A 16,719-nucleotide genomic window follows, 5' to 3' on the forward strand; every position below is an offset into this window, starting at 1 on the left:
TGAAGATATCAGTGAACACACATGAAACATATCTGAATATCTGAGAGTAGTGGATTTCTAGTAGCCTAATATGGAATGTATTTTTTATTTAATTTATATTTTTATTTTTTTTAGTAAAAATCCAAACTGTCTGAATTGAAATTCCACTCTATAACATAAATGTGATGGGCTTTAATTTAATCATTACAACAAGCAGAGCAAATGTGACATTTGAGTTACTAATTCTTTATGAAGTTATTCTTTATGGTACTACACTGACTATCAATGGAAATCAGCCTTCTGGCTGTAATTGGGGCATTTACGTTTTTTATTAAATGTTCATGAATTGTCCCTCTTGATCAAATAAAAATAAAATAAAAGTAATATGTTGTTTGTAGCTCGGATTTACCAATAATTTGTACCAGAATTTCAGTTTAGTTCGAATTCTACAGTAATGTTGAATTTCGACGACAAAAACAACAACAACAACAAAACCTTCCTTAGTATGGGTGCCTCTCTAAATTGACTTTGGCTGCTATAACATAGTTGTATAAGCCTATAGTAGGCTATTTATTCCAGTCTACATTATTGAACACTGGCTCTGGACGAACGTTACGCCGGAATGAGCTAACGTTACGCACTACGCAGCTTGTCCCTGTGCTGTTGAGTGGGAAGCCCCTAGTGCGAACTTGCCAACGCCCGGCGTACAGACACCGATACAGAGGAGACGGTACGGGAAAATCTTTACATTACATATTTCCCCCCTTTATTCTATCAGAAAACTATATATTTTGTAGGCGATGTATCCATATTATTGTATGTATTCATCCGTTTGCTACATTTAGGTTTAATTAATGAATTATATCATAGCAAATCTCATTCAACCACAGCATCCGCTAGATAGCCAGTGGTAGCTAACGTTAGCTACTGCCAAGCCAGCCCCAAAAAGCTAATGCCAGCCAGCAAAGTCGCTAGCTAGATAGCTAATGTTAGTTTGCTAACGTTACTAGGTCAACCAGAAAAATAAACCATCTGCAATTTAAAACGTCACCATTAAGCTTAGCTAGCCCAGCTTAATAGCTTCATGTTTGCTTGTCCTTGCTAACCAGTGCTTAAAACCGTCTAACGTTAGCTAACGTTAACTTCCTGAATGTAAATTGGCTAACGTTAATGCTAGCGTAAAAAAAATTGACGATATATATATTTTTTTTACTGCATTTGTCCTGCTCTGCCGCCCGATCCTGTTAGCTATCTCGCTAACTTTAGATGAGAATGCAATGGCGACGTGGGAGGCAGAGGTGGCAAGCTTCTTCATGGAATAGCTAGACATAGAAAGCTAATGTAACGTTAGTTATATCAAAGACGGTTCAGGAAATCTCTCATGCTGTGTGTGACGTTAACTTAGGTTAACCATCTGGCTTTCTCAGGGAATATATATACGTATACTGTAAGAGGGTCGCCTAGGTCGACGTTAGATAGGAAGCTACTGTTACCACTATTGCCATTTGGATTAGCTACAGTCTGATAGCTAGCTACTCACTGTAGGGCAGGCTTTAGTCTGGGTACATGTCGCTAACTGGCTAGTGTTTATATTTGTGAATGTGTAATTTATTCCAGTGTAACAAACAGTATATCAGTTTGATGTAACAAAATGTGATAAAAAGGGAAGCTTGCATTCAGGTTATGAGAAAATCTGGGAGACTTTCAAGCAAAATGCATGTTGTAAGACACCGCCTTGCTATCTGAGCTGCTTTTGATATCGGACTGGAAGCCTAGCCTAGAGGGATGTCTCTACAAGTGTTTTCACTGTTACCTTATACTCACTACTATGACAATCAGGACATCCACCTCCTTGGCTTGTTCAGCCAAATGGTAGCCACATAGATTATATTACTCTTTATTTTTAACCAGACCAGACTGTGCACTCTATTGAATATGCTGTTTTACTTGCTTGTCCATCTCAGCACTTCTGCTATATCATACTTGACTGACACATTTTGAGTAATAAGAGTCCTTAACTTAGTAGCAGCCTACCAACCTACCGATCCAACCAACCAACCATCAGCTGCTTTCACTGCTGGTTTTAGCTGGCCTGCTTTCAGAGTGTTGGCCAGCTGGCCTGCAAACACAAATGAGTGGATTAAGGCCATCATTGCAATCATTATTACACCGGTAAATACTCACCCTCTCCAAGCCCTTGTATACATAATGGACAGCCATGGACATAAGGTATTATGCATATTATATAGGGAATATGTATATTATAGGGAGGTCAGATATGCGTATCCATAACAACACCCTAACTTTGAAAATGCAGTTGTAGTTTCCTCCTGTGGTGAGTCTGGTAAACTCTCCTGAACCTCTAATCAAATCTCTCCCTCACTCCAAGCCTAAATTCCCCAGAAATACCAACCAGACAGTCGTCCGACTCTATGTCTGACAGACCGTCCTCCCATCGGTTTGGTGTGAACAACCCGCTCGCATGTGTTGGGGCTGGATGGGAACCGTCGGGACGGCCGATCCAACACAGCGTTGGGGGGGTTGGCCATTCTGAATAGCGCAGCTCTCAATTTGTTGAAGTAGTTAAATCATTATAAACATATTTAGGTTAGGTTATTTAAAATCACCATTAATTTTGTGCACGGGTTTCAGAGTGAGCTATTCATCATTGTTTCCTCAGGGCAGAAAGGAGTTCTGGACACCTTTCACACCTAAGCCCCTTTCAGACACAGTTCCCTGTACATTACTGGGATAACTATCCCGGCACCGCTAGTGAAAAGAATCAAAGGAGAGCCTGAAAATTCTGGTGTCATGGAGAGAGGTGGCGTTCTAGTGCTCCACTCTGGACCAAAACAACTTCGGTTCAGTTCGGTTGCCTGAACGCTCACAGGCAGAGTAGCACAGGGATAAGAAGCAATTACAGTGCACAGTAAAAATGCTTTTCAACCAGAGTATATCTTGGTTTGTAAATTTGGAAATGTACAGACACTCTAGGGAGTCTTATTTCTTCTTCTGCAGGAAGCCAAACACATAGATGCCATATGAAAGGTAGGGAGACAGCTGGGTTATCAGTGAGTTTTAGGCATATCTTAGCACGTGCCACAGTGAAGCGATGATGCGACCAGCCTTACTTCCTTGGGGTCTAGGGTAGCCAGCAGGCAGGCAGCATCCTGTTCGCTCCTCGCCCATCTGCACAGCCCTCTGTATTCACTAGCATGTTGTACTCGCTCTTTGCTAGGGATGTGCGCGACTAGTCGTTTAAACGACTAAAGGACGCAGCTTTTGCTAGTCGTTTAAGAAATAATAGTCGATTAAACTAAATATAATAGAATTAGATAAAAATAAATATTTTTAAAAAGACTTAAATAATTGGTCATCCATCCATTCATCTGCGCAATCCCTATTGTTTATGCTGCGTTCCTTTTGTATGGGAGCTCCAGATTTGGCGCCTATACACCTAATACGTAGCCTATCGTCTGACATCCGCGGTCTTTAATATTATTGTAATTTAACTTATGCTATTCAATTATCAGGGGTGCACGGCACATTGCCACTAAAGTGTGCTCATATTAATTAATGTAGCCTAATCATTTGGTTTGTGAAAGTCAAGACGTGACGGAAATCTGTGCAACAATGGGCTATGACTCCAAGAGGCGCGCTCGCTTTCACAGCCTAATTGCCCAGTTGAACTCTGAAGGAGGCAGACCATTAAATTCGCAAAACATAGGTTTATGTATACTAGTATACATCCAAGCAACTGTCACAAAGTACCCAATGTTTTAAATAGCCAAACCAGACTTGAAGTGAGATGTGCAACGAGGGAAAATTGGCTTCCGCTGAATGTTGGTTAGAAAGATAGAGGAACTTTATTGCAGACACGCAGGTCCATATAAATAAATGTACAATTCGTCTAGGCTATTTTTTGCCTCTGACATCCGCAGTCTTTATGTGAAATCTAGTTTTAGCCTACTGAAACATTACAGGCTATAGGCTAGCCTACTCTTCTCCAATTAAACAAAATAAATCACATTGATATCTTTACTAAGTAATAAGCTGTAAGGACAGGCTGGACTACTGTTTTGCACTGGCAAACAGTGTGTGACAGCCATGCGCAACGTGTGCAAATTGGCTGCCGCTAAGTGGTTGGGAAACATCAAGAATAGTCATGCATCTTGGCTTGCAGAGTTTGAGAAACATCCTCAATTTTTCTAACTAGCACTTGTTGTAGAAACTTGGGAATCCTGTTTTTAGACTAGTCGTGTAATCCGTTACAAAACCACCGTCTAGTCGTCAGTGAAAATAGTCGCTGCGCACATCCCTACTCTTACACTGTCCGGTCTTTGCACTGTCCCATCTCGTCCCTGCACCCTGTCCAATGTTTTCTCCATGTTATGCACCACGACCGAAAGCAAATTCCTAGCATGTTGAAAAACTTCAATGGCAATAAAACACATTCAGATTTCTCTCTTCCATCCTCCTCCCTCAGTTTCTCTCATTCCTTCTAGCTTATTCACTCTTTTTCTTGCTCCCCCGGAGCTTTAACCTCTCCTTCTCCGCCCCCCCCCCCTCCTTTATTTTCTCACTCCCCCTCTCCCCCTTCACTGCAGCAGAGCTCTGCAGAGGCTCAGAGCAGCCAGGCATACATGGACACGTAACGGAGCAGTAGTGAGCTCCAGTCCTCCTCTCTCCACACAGGCCAGGCCCTCAGCTTCCCGTCCCAGCCCAGCCGCAGGGCAGGCTGGGAGGAATACGAGCCTGGGGGTCAGGGCAGGTCTCACTACATGCTGATTGCCCAGTCTTCACTGGTGGTGCTGGAAGTCCTGAGACGTCTTGACTTGGTGTGTGTAGACAGCTATCAAGAGGCTATTTTGAGATCATTGTTGATTATTGGCTCACTTGCTGCTGTGTTAGTTTGATTCTTACTTCATATTTTTAGTATTGTGTCGGGTGTTTTTTTTTTAAATTGTGCCAGAATTTCAGACTGCACAACTGTAACTGATGCGTGTCTCAAAGCCCTATTAGCACTATCATGGCATATTAGCACATCCCCCAACTACAGTCTTGTATCCCCTTTCGTTGTGACCCTTCTCTTGTTTGGATACATGCTGATGAAAGTACGAACGAATTGCCCCTGAGGTTCTTCCTTCCTTCCGTCCATTAACTGTGCGGTTTCTGGTTGTGGGGAGGTCTGAGCCAGTGGGCTTCTGCTTCCCTAGTGGCGCTGTGCTTTGCAGCACGGCTGATCAGATGACGTTATCCCTTAGCTTAAAGCCGCAGCGACCCAGTCTGCCCAGAGAGAGAGGGGGGGAGGGGACAGCCGCTGGTCAGTGGTCCGATTGATTGGGAGATGAGAAGTGGCTGGGAGGGGGGGGTGGCTAGTAGGGGGTTAAAGGGTCATCTGTTGCTCTTAATGCAGCTTTGCTAATAATTCAGGCCATTTCCTCTGGCTTAAGGACACTTGTTTACTGTGTGTGAAAACGGTGTGCAAGCAGCTCTGTAGCCACAGTGATGCCATAAGCTTACTAGCCCTGCCTGCTTCCACCCGAGCTTGGAGTATCTGCTTGTGTTTTGATAGCCAGGATATTAGGTGTTTGTGTGTGTGTGCTGCCTTACTGTATGTTTTTCAGTTTGTGTGTCTGTTTTGTCCCCTAGCCTTCTCCATCTCTTCGACACAGACCATTCATCTCTGCCAGTGCAGCCTTGGTGTGTGTTTGTGACCCGTTCTAGATTGCTTTGTATGCATGTGTGAAGGACATTCTACTGCAGGATGCTAAGATCCTTCCGTGCCTCTAGCTAGGTTACAGTTCTTGTCTATTGGTCTCTCATCTAGCTACAGCTCTGTCTATTGGTCGCTCATCTAGCTACAGCTCTGACTATTGGTCTCATCTATTTTTTAATAGACCCGTTGAGGAATGGGTTTGAAAATTGGAGAACGTTTGTGTAAATGTGTTTGGGAGCATTTCTGTGACACCACTGTCTGAATGCTGGAACCTGCGTTCGTGAATCACGATGATGCTCTACCATTAGACATAGCGAGTGCTGATTGGTCGTTCATTCTTCATAGGTTTATTGGTTGCCAACTGTCACAAATACTGGTTTGTGTCTGTAGCATAGCCCTGTCATAACCTTCAGATCAGACAGTATTTAACCTACCAGTACCTAACCTATATCCGTTTCTATTCTGTTGCAGGTCTTGAATGAGTACAGAGGACTCTAAAGTACAGCTATGCAGACCATCAAGTGTGTTGTAGTGGGTGACGGAGCAGTGGGTAAAACCTGCCTGCTCATCTCCTACACCACAAACAAGTTCCCCTCTGAATATGTACCGACGGTGAGTAGCGTGTGTGTGTATGCGTGTGTGTGTGTGTGCGCGCACGCTTTAAAGTGAACACATCTAATCCCTTTGTCTCTGTCCTGCAGGTGTTTGATAACTATGCTGTGACTGTAATGATCGGAGGGGAGCCCTACACCCTGGGCTTGTTTGACACTGCAGGTACGCGTTTCCTCTCCCGGCTGTGGGGCCGGGCACAGGAGTCATTCTCACATTTCTAGTGTCTTTGACATTTTGTCTGCATTATATTTGTGTGTGTGTGTGCGCGTTTACGTGCGTACGGAAGAGAGAGAGAGAGCACGCTCCCCAGCTATTTTAGACTGGAGTGTGTGTCCTGTATGTGGTGTTTGACTGTCCCTGTGTCTGCTTAAAGAGACCTCTAGTGACCTCTGTGTGGGTGTGGATGCCCTATGTGTACGTCTGCCTAACCGGTCTGTGTTTTCCGTCTCCAGGTCAGGAGGACTATGATAGGTTACGACCTCTGAGCTACCCCCAGACAGATGTCTTCCTCGTCTGTTTCTCCGTCGTATCCCCCTCTTCCTTTGAAAACGTCAAAGAAAAGGTGCATCTTCTACCCTCTCCCACTGCAGTCTCTTCTAGTACGTTACAGTCATTTAGCAGACACTTTTATCCAAAGCGACGTAGAATAATTGCATTTAACATAGGTAGTCAGTGTACTACTACTTGCCGGAACTCACAAGTCCATCTCCATTCTAAACAAGTGACTAAGAGCACAATCTAGTGCTAAAGCCAGTGTGCAAGAGTAACAACATATAAATACAATGGTCGCTTAAGAGCCTCCCCCTTATCCTGGTAGTACTTCTTCAAGAGAGTTTTGAGCCTGCAGCGAAAGATGGGCTGCGACTGCTGTCCTGACATCAGGGGGCAGTTCATTCCACCACCGCAAGCGGGGCCAGGGCAGAGAAGAGCCACGGCCGTGTCGATTGGCCGCAGGGGCCTTCTTCTACCCTCTCCTCCATACTTCATTCTACCTCCACAGTCCTTCCCCCGTACCTCCTCCCCTCACTTCTCTACTGACACAGACCTCGGTTAACTAAATGCAATTTAAGTGGTTTGCTGGAACAACAATAGTATAATCCTCTTCTGTAACTTATGCCGTCTCTGTCTGTCTGTCTGTGTGTTCTCCAGTGGGTACCAGAGATTACCCACCACTGTCCAAAGACCCCGTTCCTGCTGGTGGGCACTCAGATCGACCTGAGGGACGACCCATCCACCATAGAGAAGCTGGCCAAGAACAAGCAGAAGCCCATCACCCCGGAGACGGCAGAGAAGCTGGCCAGGGACCTCAAGGCCGTCAAATACGTGGAGTGCTCAGCCCTGACACAGGTTAGAGTTTGAGAGACGCGCGCACACACATACACACACACATTTATGAAAGACACACTACAGTCAGACACACACTGACTGCATTGTAAGTAAGTGTCCTTTGTGGTTGGCTGAAGTGAGGGTATATATGTCTGTCCCCCTTTTTGTCATCTGTAATGGCTCAAACAAGCACGAGAGTGGAGGAAATGGGACGTGTAGGCCCCGGCCTGTAGGTGGCCCCTGGCCTGTAGATGTAGGTAGCCCCTGGGCTGTAGGAGGCTCCTGACCTGTAGTTGTAGGTTGCTCCTGACCTGTAGGTGTAGGCGGCCCCTGTTCTGTAGGTGTAGGCGGCCCCTGGTCTGTAGGTGGCCTCTGGCCTGTAGGTGTAGGTGGTCCCCGGCCTGTAGATGTAGGACCCCCCTGGCCTGTAGGTGGCCCCTGGCCTGTAGGTGTTGGTGGCCCCTGGCCTGTAGGTGTACGCGGCCTCTGGCCTGTAGGTGTAGGTGGCCCCTGGCCTGTAGGAGCCCCCTGGCCTATAGGCCCAGTGTGCTGTGGTCTGCGTGCTGCTCATCTCACATTGGTCTCTCCGGACCTCTGTTCTGATACTCATACAGTTGCACATCCAGCTGCTTAGCTTGTGTATGATGGGGAGGTAGAGGGAAACTGAGCCCAGATCAGTGTTAGGGCCCTTCTATGATTTCCGTGCTGCAGATTACACGAGCAATTGTGGGATATAGGAAACAATTTCAGAAATAAACATATGCATGGAATTGAGAGATTCTGAGGAAAGTGTTGTAGGATGTAGGCTTTCGAGCAATTTAAAATAACGTGACAAACAAAAACATGTTTAAACACCACCCTCCTTTTTAATGTGGCGTCTAGTTTCTGACCGTGGCTAGCATTGTTTTGAGCGGAAAAATAAAATGGAGAATGAAATGGAATTTGGGCAAAAAACAACAACATGGATTTCATAGGGACCCTACAATGTCTGTGTGTCAGCTTCATCCTAGCTACTGGTTTTAGTGGGAGGACTGGCCTGGGATAACGAACGGCCCGTCTGGACGTGAGCTGAGCTGTCGCTCCCCTCTCTGCTCCTTCCTGCCTCTCTCTCAGCGGCCTGTCGCTCAGGAACTGACTTGATGATGCAACATCCTGTTTCCTTGACTGCATATGCGTAGTCCGAAGAGGCTTCCTCTGCTCATGTCCACACCTCAGCCTCAGCTACAATAGACTCCCCTCTGTTCCAGTCTGTCCCCCAGATCTACCTCAGCTACAGTAATAGACCCTGTTCTAGTCTGTCCCCCAGATCTACCTCAGCTACAGTAATAGACCCTGTTCCAGTCTGTCCCCCAGATCTACCTCAGCTACAGTAATAGACCCTGTTCTAGTCTGTCCCCCAGATCTACCTCAGCTACAATAATAGACCCTGTTCTAGTCTGTCCCCCAGATCTACCTCAGCTACAATAATAGACCCTGTTCTAGTCTGTCCCCCAGATCTACCTCAGCTACAGTAATAGACCCTGTTCCAGTCTGTCCCCCAGATCTACCTCAGCTACAGTAATAGACCCTGTTCTAGTCTGTCCCCCAGATCTACCTTAGCTACAATAGACTCACCCCTGTTCTAGTCTGTGTCCCAGATCTACCTCAGGTATGATAGACTCACCTCTGTTCCAGTAGAAAAACAACATCCAAAGATGTGCAGGTAGCACCAGCTTTGAAAACAACAGAACTGGGACAGAGCCTCGGTTTCACCAGTGTTTCACCAGTGTATTTGTCCATCCACACAATTCTGCCAACATCTGGGCCCGCTGGCCTCTATCAGAGCGCCCGCTGGTCTAGTCTGTTGGTGTAGTAGGTTGTAGACCCTCAGATCTACACAACACTGTTGCCTGAATCTCTTTTATTCCTCTGTCTTTCTCTCCACACCACAGTGCTCTTTCTCTCTGCCTACTCTTTAATTTTCATTCTCTTTTCAACTTCCCTTTTAAGACTTTCTTTAACGCTTTCTTTCTGTCCAATGTGCTTCCCCTCTCTCTCTCTCTCTCTCTCTCTCTCTCTCTCTCTCTCTCTCTCTGTTTGCTGGGCTAATAGTGCTGTCGTTCTCTCTCTTCCCTGTGTTGCTGTAGCGAGGGCTGAAGAATGTGTTTGATGAAGCTATCCTAGCCGCCCTAGAGCCGCCAGAAACGCAGAGAAAGAGGACATGCTGTATATTCTAAACCCCTCCTCTCCTCCCTACCGCTCACAACCTCCTCCTCCTCCTCCTCCTATCTGTCCTCTAGTCTTGTCTCTCTGCTCCTCCTTACCATTCAGAACCTCCTCCTACCTCCTCCAGTCCATCTCTCATCTCATCCTCAGACGTCCGCTGCCTCCGTCAGTTTAACACGCGTCTAAACCGACCGTCGTCATTCCACCCCACCAACCTTCTGCCGCGTCTTCAACCCATCTCCTGTTTCCTCTTCCCCTCCTCACTAGCATGCTGCCTTCTCTTCTTCTGTTCTTTTCTCTTCTCTTCGACATCATTCTTTCCTCTCCTCTGCTTCCTTCTTCTCCTCATGGACCTTTCTTCGCCGACGGGGCTGTGTGTTCGTCGCCCTTGCGTTGTCATCTGTGGTGATGCTAACGTTCAGCCTGGTCTGTTTGGAGTGTGTTTCCTCTTCTATGTCTCTCACTCTTGGCATGGGCTTCCTGGGCTGGGTCTATAGGCTCGATCATCTCGTCCTCCCCAGGTGAATCACAAATGGCATACTATTCCCCAAGTCCACTACTCAAAAGTAGTGTACTGTGTGTGGGGTGTAGGGTGACATTTGAGATGCAGCCCATGCCTCTGGTGTTCCTTGAAGAGTGTTTCTCCTTCCTGCTGTCACTCCCAGTCTGAAAATGTCCGCTAGCCGCGATGCTAATTTCTTTCCATGTTAAACTCCATTGACTTATGCTACAAATGTTAGCAATCGAAAAGTCCACTTTTTGGCTTTTGGGGTCTTTCAGGAGGGGCGCGGGTGGAGGGGGTCCCATTAGGGCGGCGGGCCGCCCCTCCAAGGCAATGGTAGGGGAAACACTGATCTGTTTTAGTATTGTCTGGAAAGTGTTTCTGAGCTGAGGGGAGTGTGTTGGTCTTACACGGCTCCGCAGTATTGTGATTTGAACACTAATTTAAAGAGTCCCGTAACTACTGTTATTGTTTTTTTGTATTGCTGATGTATGACTGACAGACCTGGGGCCCTATTTTCGTGCTAAGGGCTACATTTTGTCCGTTGCAAATCGCCTCCGCCGAGTTTGGTGCATGTTCAACTCGGCTGAGGAGAGAAATATTGAGTTTGCGGCGGACAAAACGTAGCACTTAAGCCCGCAGTATGCTTGCTGTTCAACAACGTGTACGCATAGACAAGCACATATTTTGCGGCGCGCTGATTTCTGAGGACCTGCACGTCCAAGCGCAGCCAGCGCAGCCAAAGGAACACAAGGAGACGCGTGATAGACTCGTACTCGTAGTTAAAAGCAAGTACACCGCAGGCAGGCTTTAGTCCCGGCACGAAAATGGGGCCCCTGGAGTCTGGCCATGGTGAGACATGGTGGCTGTTGGTGCCAGAGTCGTATGCAGGAGGGACAGCCTGGCCACTGGGTTTTCTCTTGTAGTCCTGGATCCTAATGGTAACTAGCTCCTTCTTCAGGCTATAGAGGCCATTGACTACACTGGCATGAGAAAGCCTGTAAGCAACGTTTACAAAGAGATCTGGAACCCGGCCTGTACTGAAATGACTGAAGCTGGCTGCACTCCTCTCTCTGCATACGACTCTGCTCCCTGCCGTTCACCGCAGTCATGTTTTGCCGTCTTGGGAAGTTTTCAGATCTTTATTAAGCTAAAAAATAATCGTGTGGAATGATTTGTGAAATTAATGAATTAAATAAAGTACATCTTGCTCTTTGCTCCGCTTCTCTTTTGTGGTCTCGCTCCCTCTGTCGTTGCTCAGCAGCTTCAGTCGGTGGTGGTGGTGTTGTTGTTCCGTGTTTGTGTGTCTGAGGTCTTGGCTCATCCAGCAGGGGTGGTGGTTTCCTGCACTCACAGGGCTGTATTGTACCTCCTCACATGACTGGGCTCAGGCTGCAGTAAGCTGCTCTGCCGACAACCAGTGCAGAGTCGCACTGCTCCCACTAAACACCATGTAATCAGTCAAAGCTAAACAGCTTCCGCCTTACTCAGAAGTTCTAGTGATCAGTTAGTGGTGTGTGTGTGTGTGTGCGTGCGTGCGTGCGTGTGTGTGCGTGTGTGTGTGTCCGTGCAAGCATGTGCCTGTGGTTTTGTTTAGCATTCTTGATTTGCACCCAACTGTGTACTTGTTTGAGTGTCACTTAACCCCTGTTCCCTCCACTCTCTTGACTTGCCTTTGTGTTGAGCTCCTACTGACCCACCAGATCTCACTGGCGCTATTCTAGGTCACATTAGATGAACATGAATGGATAGTTATCACCCCAAACTACAATGAAGTAGTGTTGGCTAACCTATTAAAGGTGCAGTATGCAATTTGGCTCAGAAGACGGAACACTTTATTTGTATTTTTTGCAATTCTCATTACATCCTGACAGCAATCAATAAATAATGTGCTCTGACACTAAAATAAAAAAAATCCATAATCTGTGAAAGTGGCAGGACTGTAATAATTGTGTCCAATCATTTAGAGTTGCCAACCTACCTACCTGACTCGTGAGTGTCATTTGTTTTCCCCCAGTTTGGAGGAGTGGCTTTGGAGGGAGGCCTGAAGTGAGGGGGGGGGGATTTGTCGGTTACATTTTTCAAAATCTTTCAACATTTTTCATAAGTCTAACAGGAAATCACAAACTGCATACTGCACCTTTAAGACTCACTTTATGGAGTGCACAATATGTAAGCATGTAACCTGTCAGATGTTCTCTACGTCAGTCACCCCATCTTTATTACTTAGTTATTTATTGTTTTAGCGCCGAGTATGAAGTGTCGGTTTTCATTCCAGATCATCTCCTGTGTTGCTCTATCATTTTGTCCTTTGTTTGATTGGCAGCTCTCCGTTCATGTTACCATGGTCCTGCGTCACTTCATTGAATTTGTGTATGAGAATCCTTTGTTGATCCTGTGTGTGTGTGTGTGTGTCTGTCTCCCCATCATTGAGCCTGTGTGTGTTTGTGTGTTTGTGTCCACAGAAAGGCCTAAAGAATGTGTTTGATGAGGCGATACTGGCTGCACTGGAACCTCCAGAGCCCAAGAAGAAACCCAGATGCAGGCTGCTATGAGGAACCAGCCCCTCAAACATACATGTGTACACACACACACACACACACACATTCACACTCACACGCATACAACACCCCCCCCCCCCCCCCCCCGCTCTGCTAAGGCTGGTTCAGCGTTGTACTCTATAGCGAAGTATAGATAGATAGAAACAAACAAACACGTTTCAGATTTCACTGCAATAATGGAACGACCCGCCCCTGCGTCACATCAGCAGACTGACAGAGGAACAGAAGTTCGCCCTGCTCTCGCCGTGACTCCGCCCCCACCACCCTCCCCCCACCTCCAGACCGATGACCAGTCAGCGCTCTGGCCTGTTCACGCTAGTCACCCCAGCCACTCTGTAGCCATTGTCCAGTTTGGGATTTTGTCCCGTCCCCTAAAAGGAACGGCCGCCTGATTGGCAGCGACACCATGCTGCGACGGGCTGCGTCTAGCCCCGCCCCTCTCAACGAGCGCACACTGCCCGACGCTCTTCCCCCAGCACCCCCCGAAGAGGTGCAGACCGAGTAGTCGTTTTGTAATTGTTTGCCAACACTCCCCTCCCTTCCATAAAACACAACCATTTACTCCTAGTTCCAGATGGACCCTAGCCCCCCACTACCTAGATGCCTGAATTGGATCTGGAAGAGCTGGATAAGCAGAGGCAGCTTGACGGCATCAGCTCTGGTGGTTGTCTGACATTCTGCTGCCGTGTTCCTGACTGCTCTCCAGTCCTCCCAGACCAACCACAGCCGTAGGTGGTGCAGTATCTAGCGGTCAGTGTGGAGCGTGGTATTACTGAAGAAGATAAAAGGCGTCCATTAGCAACGGCTCTTAGTCTTGAATTGGCCTTTTTGAAGCAGGGAACTTAAACAGTGTTAGCAGAACAATTGGTGTGTTCTCAATGCGTTGCCAGGGACCAAGGGAGAGTTAGCAGAACGTCATTGGAACGTTATTGCAACCATACAGTTAGAATCTGTGGAACGGATGCTTCCATGTCCTGTGGTGTGCGTGCGTGCGGTGTGTGTCTGTGTGTGTCTGTGTGTGTGTGTGTATGTATGTGTGTGTGTGTGTGTGAGCACCACAGCCACGGTTGGTGAACTATATTGTATGTGTTGTTTGGATTATTAATTGATGCTTAATTATAACGTCAGAATTCTGGGTCACGTCAGAGTTCTGTGCCTTTCTCAGTTTTTTTTAAGTTTTTTTTTATTACACACGTAACATTGGCACCACGTTGGCAGTGGGGTCAGGGGTCATCTGTTCTCATTCTAACTGTATGGTGTTACTGTTGTGGTGATGCATGTAGATGAGCCCTGGTCTCTGTCCTGATAGGTTAACAGATGTAATAATAATGTAAGCTGGCACACCATGTAGGCTCCACATGTTTTTACCAAAATCTGTTGGTTTTTTTCTTGTTTTTTTCTGTTGTACTGTTTTTGATTTTATAAAAATATTTCTTTCACTCCTTTTACATTTATGGGTCGGAACTCACCTGAACTCTTCCCCGCCAGACACAAAGAAAAGCTCCCATTGGGGATAAAGAGACTGTCAAGTCCAGTTGTGATTGGTTGACTTGTCCTGGTGTTTCAGAGTTGGGTTGACGTCCAGCCTACGTCATTATAATTATTATTATAACCAGTCGTTGTTTTGGTGCAAAAACAAATGCTTTGTCTGAAGTCTGTTCTTTGTATATGCATTCTTTTCAAAAAATATTAAACTTATACCTTAATTGCCTTTACTCCCTTTCTATGACCATTCTTCATTTGTTATTCAAACCACAGGAAATAAGGAGTTGTCTTCCTGTCCAGTTATCATGGTTCACATCCCTCTTTTGCCCACTAGTTCACATCCCTCTTATGGGCACTAGTTCACATCCCATGGCCAGTAGTTCCATATGGGAACTAGTACACATCCCTCTTATGGCCACTCGTTCCTTATGCATACTCTTTAACATCCCTCTTATTGGCCACTAGTTCACATCCGAATTACACCAAAGTTATCTCGGTGAGTCAAAGGTCTTAAATAAGGCCGTAAATAAGGTCCAGGTTGTCAAAAACGAACATTCTCCTTTAATGGCCACAAGTTCACATCCCTCTTAATGGCAACTAGTTCACATCCCTCTTAATGGCCACAAGTTCACATCCCTCTTAATGGCCACTAGTTCACATCCCTCTTAATGGCCACAAGTTCACATCCCTCTTAATGGCCACTAGTTCACATCCCTCTTAATGGCCACTAGTTCACATCCCTCTTAATGGCCATTGGTTCACTCACGTCCCTCTGATCGGTCCATTTTGGCTCAAGGAGACTACATGCTGATACCAGATATTGTGCACACTTGTGATTAACAGTCTGTCTTAGAAATATTTTAGATTTTTCTCCAAAACACTAGTAGAAAATACTTCATCATGGGTTGATTTAGAAACCCCTATCTTGGTAACATCGCAACATGGAGTGGCAGTTCTCTGTGGTGTGGCGAGAGCTGCAGGACTTGTTCTAGACAGGAGGGGGCGCTGTTGCACCGCAGGCATGACATCTTGTTGACATCTTGTGGACCAGAATCACACCATAACTGTTCCATTCCTGATTTATGAGATGTGCATTTATATTGATTGGCTATGTAATATGTTGAAGTCATAACTTATAATTTGTGTATTACATGTGCTGCACACAAATGAAACATTTTAGAAAACAGCTAATGCATTCTCTACATTGCAAGGTATTGTCTATTGAGGCTGTAGGCCTACACTTGTTTAAAGTGATTGTAAACTTGGTTCGAAATAGTAATAGTAAAAATGCATATAGTATATTAAAGTTAAGTTTCACATTAAGCATCAAATGTTCAGAACTATTAGAAAACCTAGTTCAAAAACGGCTCATTCTGCTGTTTAGACCATTTTCTCAAGACGGTCCGAATGGAGATTCATTAATGCATCACTGTACACAGCACACCGCACTCACCATGATAAGTAGGGCCTCATGATAATCAACAGTTCACTGCTCTAACTCCACAATTCAATACTACATAGTTGACAGACCTTCCACTTTTTAGAAACAAATCTCGGAATTCACTTCAATCTCTCCCTCCCTCTCTCTCTCTATCTCTCTCTCTCTCTCTCTCTCTCTCTCTCACACACACACACACACACACACACACACACACACACACACACACACACACACACACTGGTACCCCATGGAGGACAGCAGTGAGAGATGAGTATCACACACAGATGTGTTAGAATTCCTAAAATCATTGCAGATGAGGGAGATCTCCCAGGCCAGGTGACCCGGATCATCTGCACACACACACACACACACACACACACACACACACACACACACACACACACACACACACACACACACACACACACACACACACACACACCTCCAGCCCTGTGAGGCTTTCACACATTCCGTGCGTTTCTGGAGTGCTGACTGTCAGCACCTTCTTAGACTAAAGAGCTGCTGACAGCTATTAATTATCACAGCCTGAACTAAGGGCATTCCTCTGAATGTGTGTGTGTGTGTGTGAGAGAGAGAGAGAGAGAGAGAGAGAGAGAGAGAGAGTGTGTGTGTGTGTGTGTGTGTGTGTGTGTGTGTGTGTGTGTGTGTGTGTGTATGTGTGTGAGAGAGAGAGTGAGTGAGCTAGGGGTAACTACCTGCAGAGGGGAGATCTAGCAAACACTGTCACTGTTGCAATCAAAGCATTTGCTTCCATCCATGTAGATGAACTGATATCACCAAATGTATGTCAGAGATACCCCAGCCCAGAGATATCTCAGCCCAGAGATACCCCAGTCCAGAGATACCCCAGCCCAGAGATACCCCAGCC

At 46.1% G+C, this 16,719-nt stretch overlaps 1 protein-coding gene across 1 annotated transcript; it reads left to right on the forward strand.

Annotated features, from left to right (window-relative positions):
* Positions 1-647: 647 nt before the first annotated feature.
* cdc42 (cell division cycle 42) lies at positions 648-14,599 on the forward strand. Its single transcript, XM_084441310.1, has 6 exons — positions 648-709; positions 6,170-6,310; positions 6,400-6,472; positions 6,763-6,872; positions 7,460-7,657; positions 12,809-14,599. The coding sequence occupies exons 2-6, from the start codon at positions 6,206-6,208 to the stop codon at positions 12,896-12,898; spliced, it is 576 nt and encodes a 191-aa protein (XP_084297436.1). The 5' UTR covers positions 648-709; positions 6,170-6,205; the 3' UTR covers positions 12,899-14,599.
* Positions 14,600-16,719: the final 2,120 nt, after the last annotated feature.

The sequence above is a fragment of the Borostomias antarcticus genome (assembly GCF_949987555.1).
Source record: "Borostomias antarcticus genome assembly, chromosome: 7".
Lineage (NCBI taxonomy): Eukaryota > Metazoa > Chordata > Actinopteri > Stomiiformes > Stomiidae > Borostomias > Borostomias antarcticus.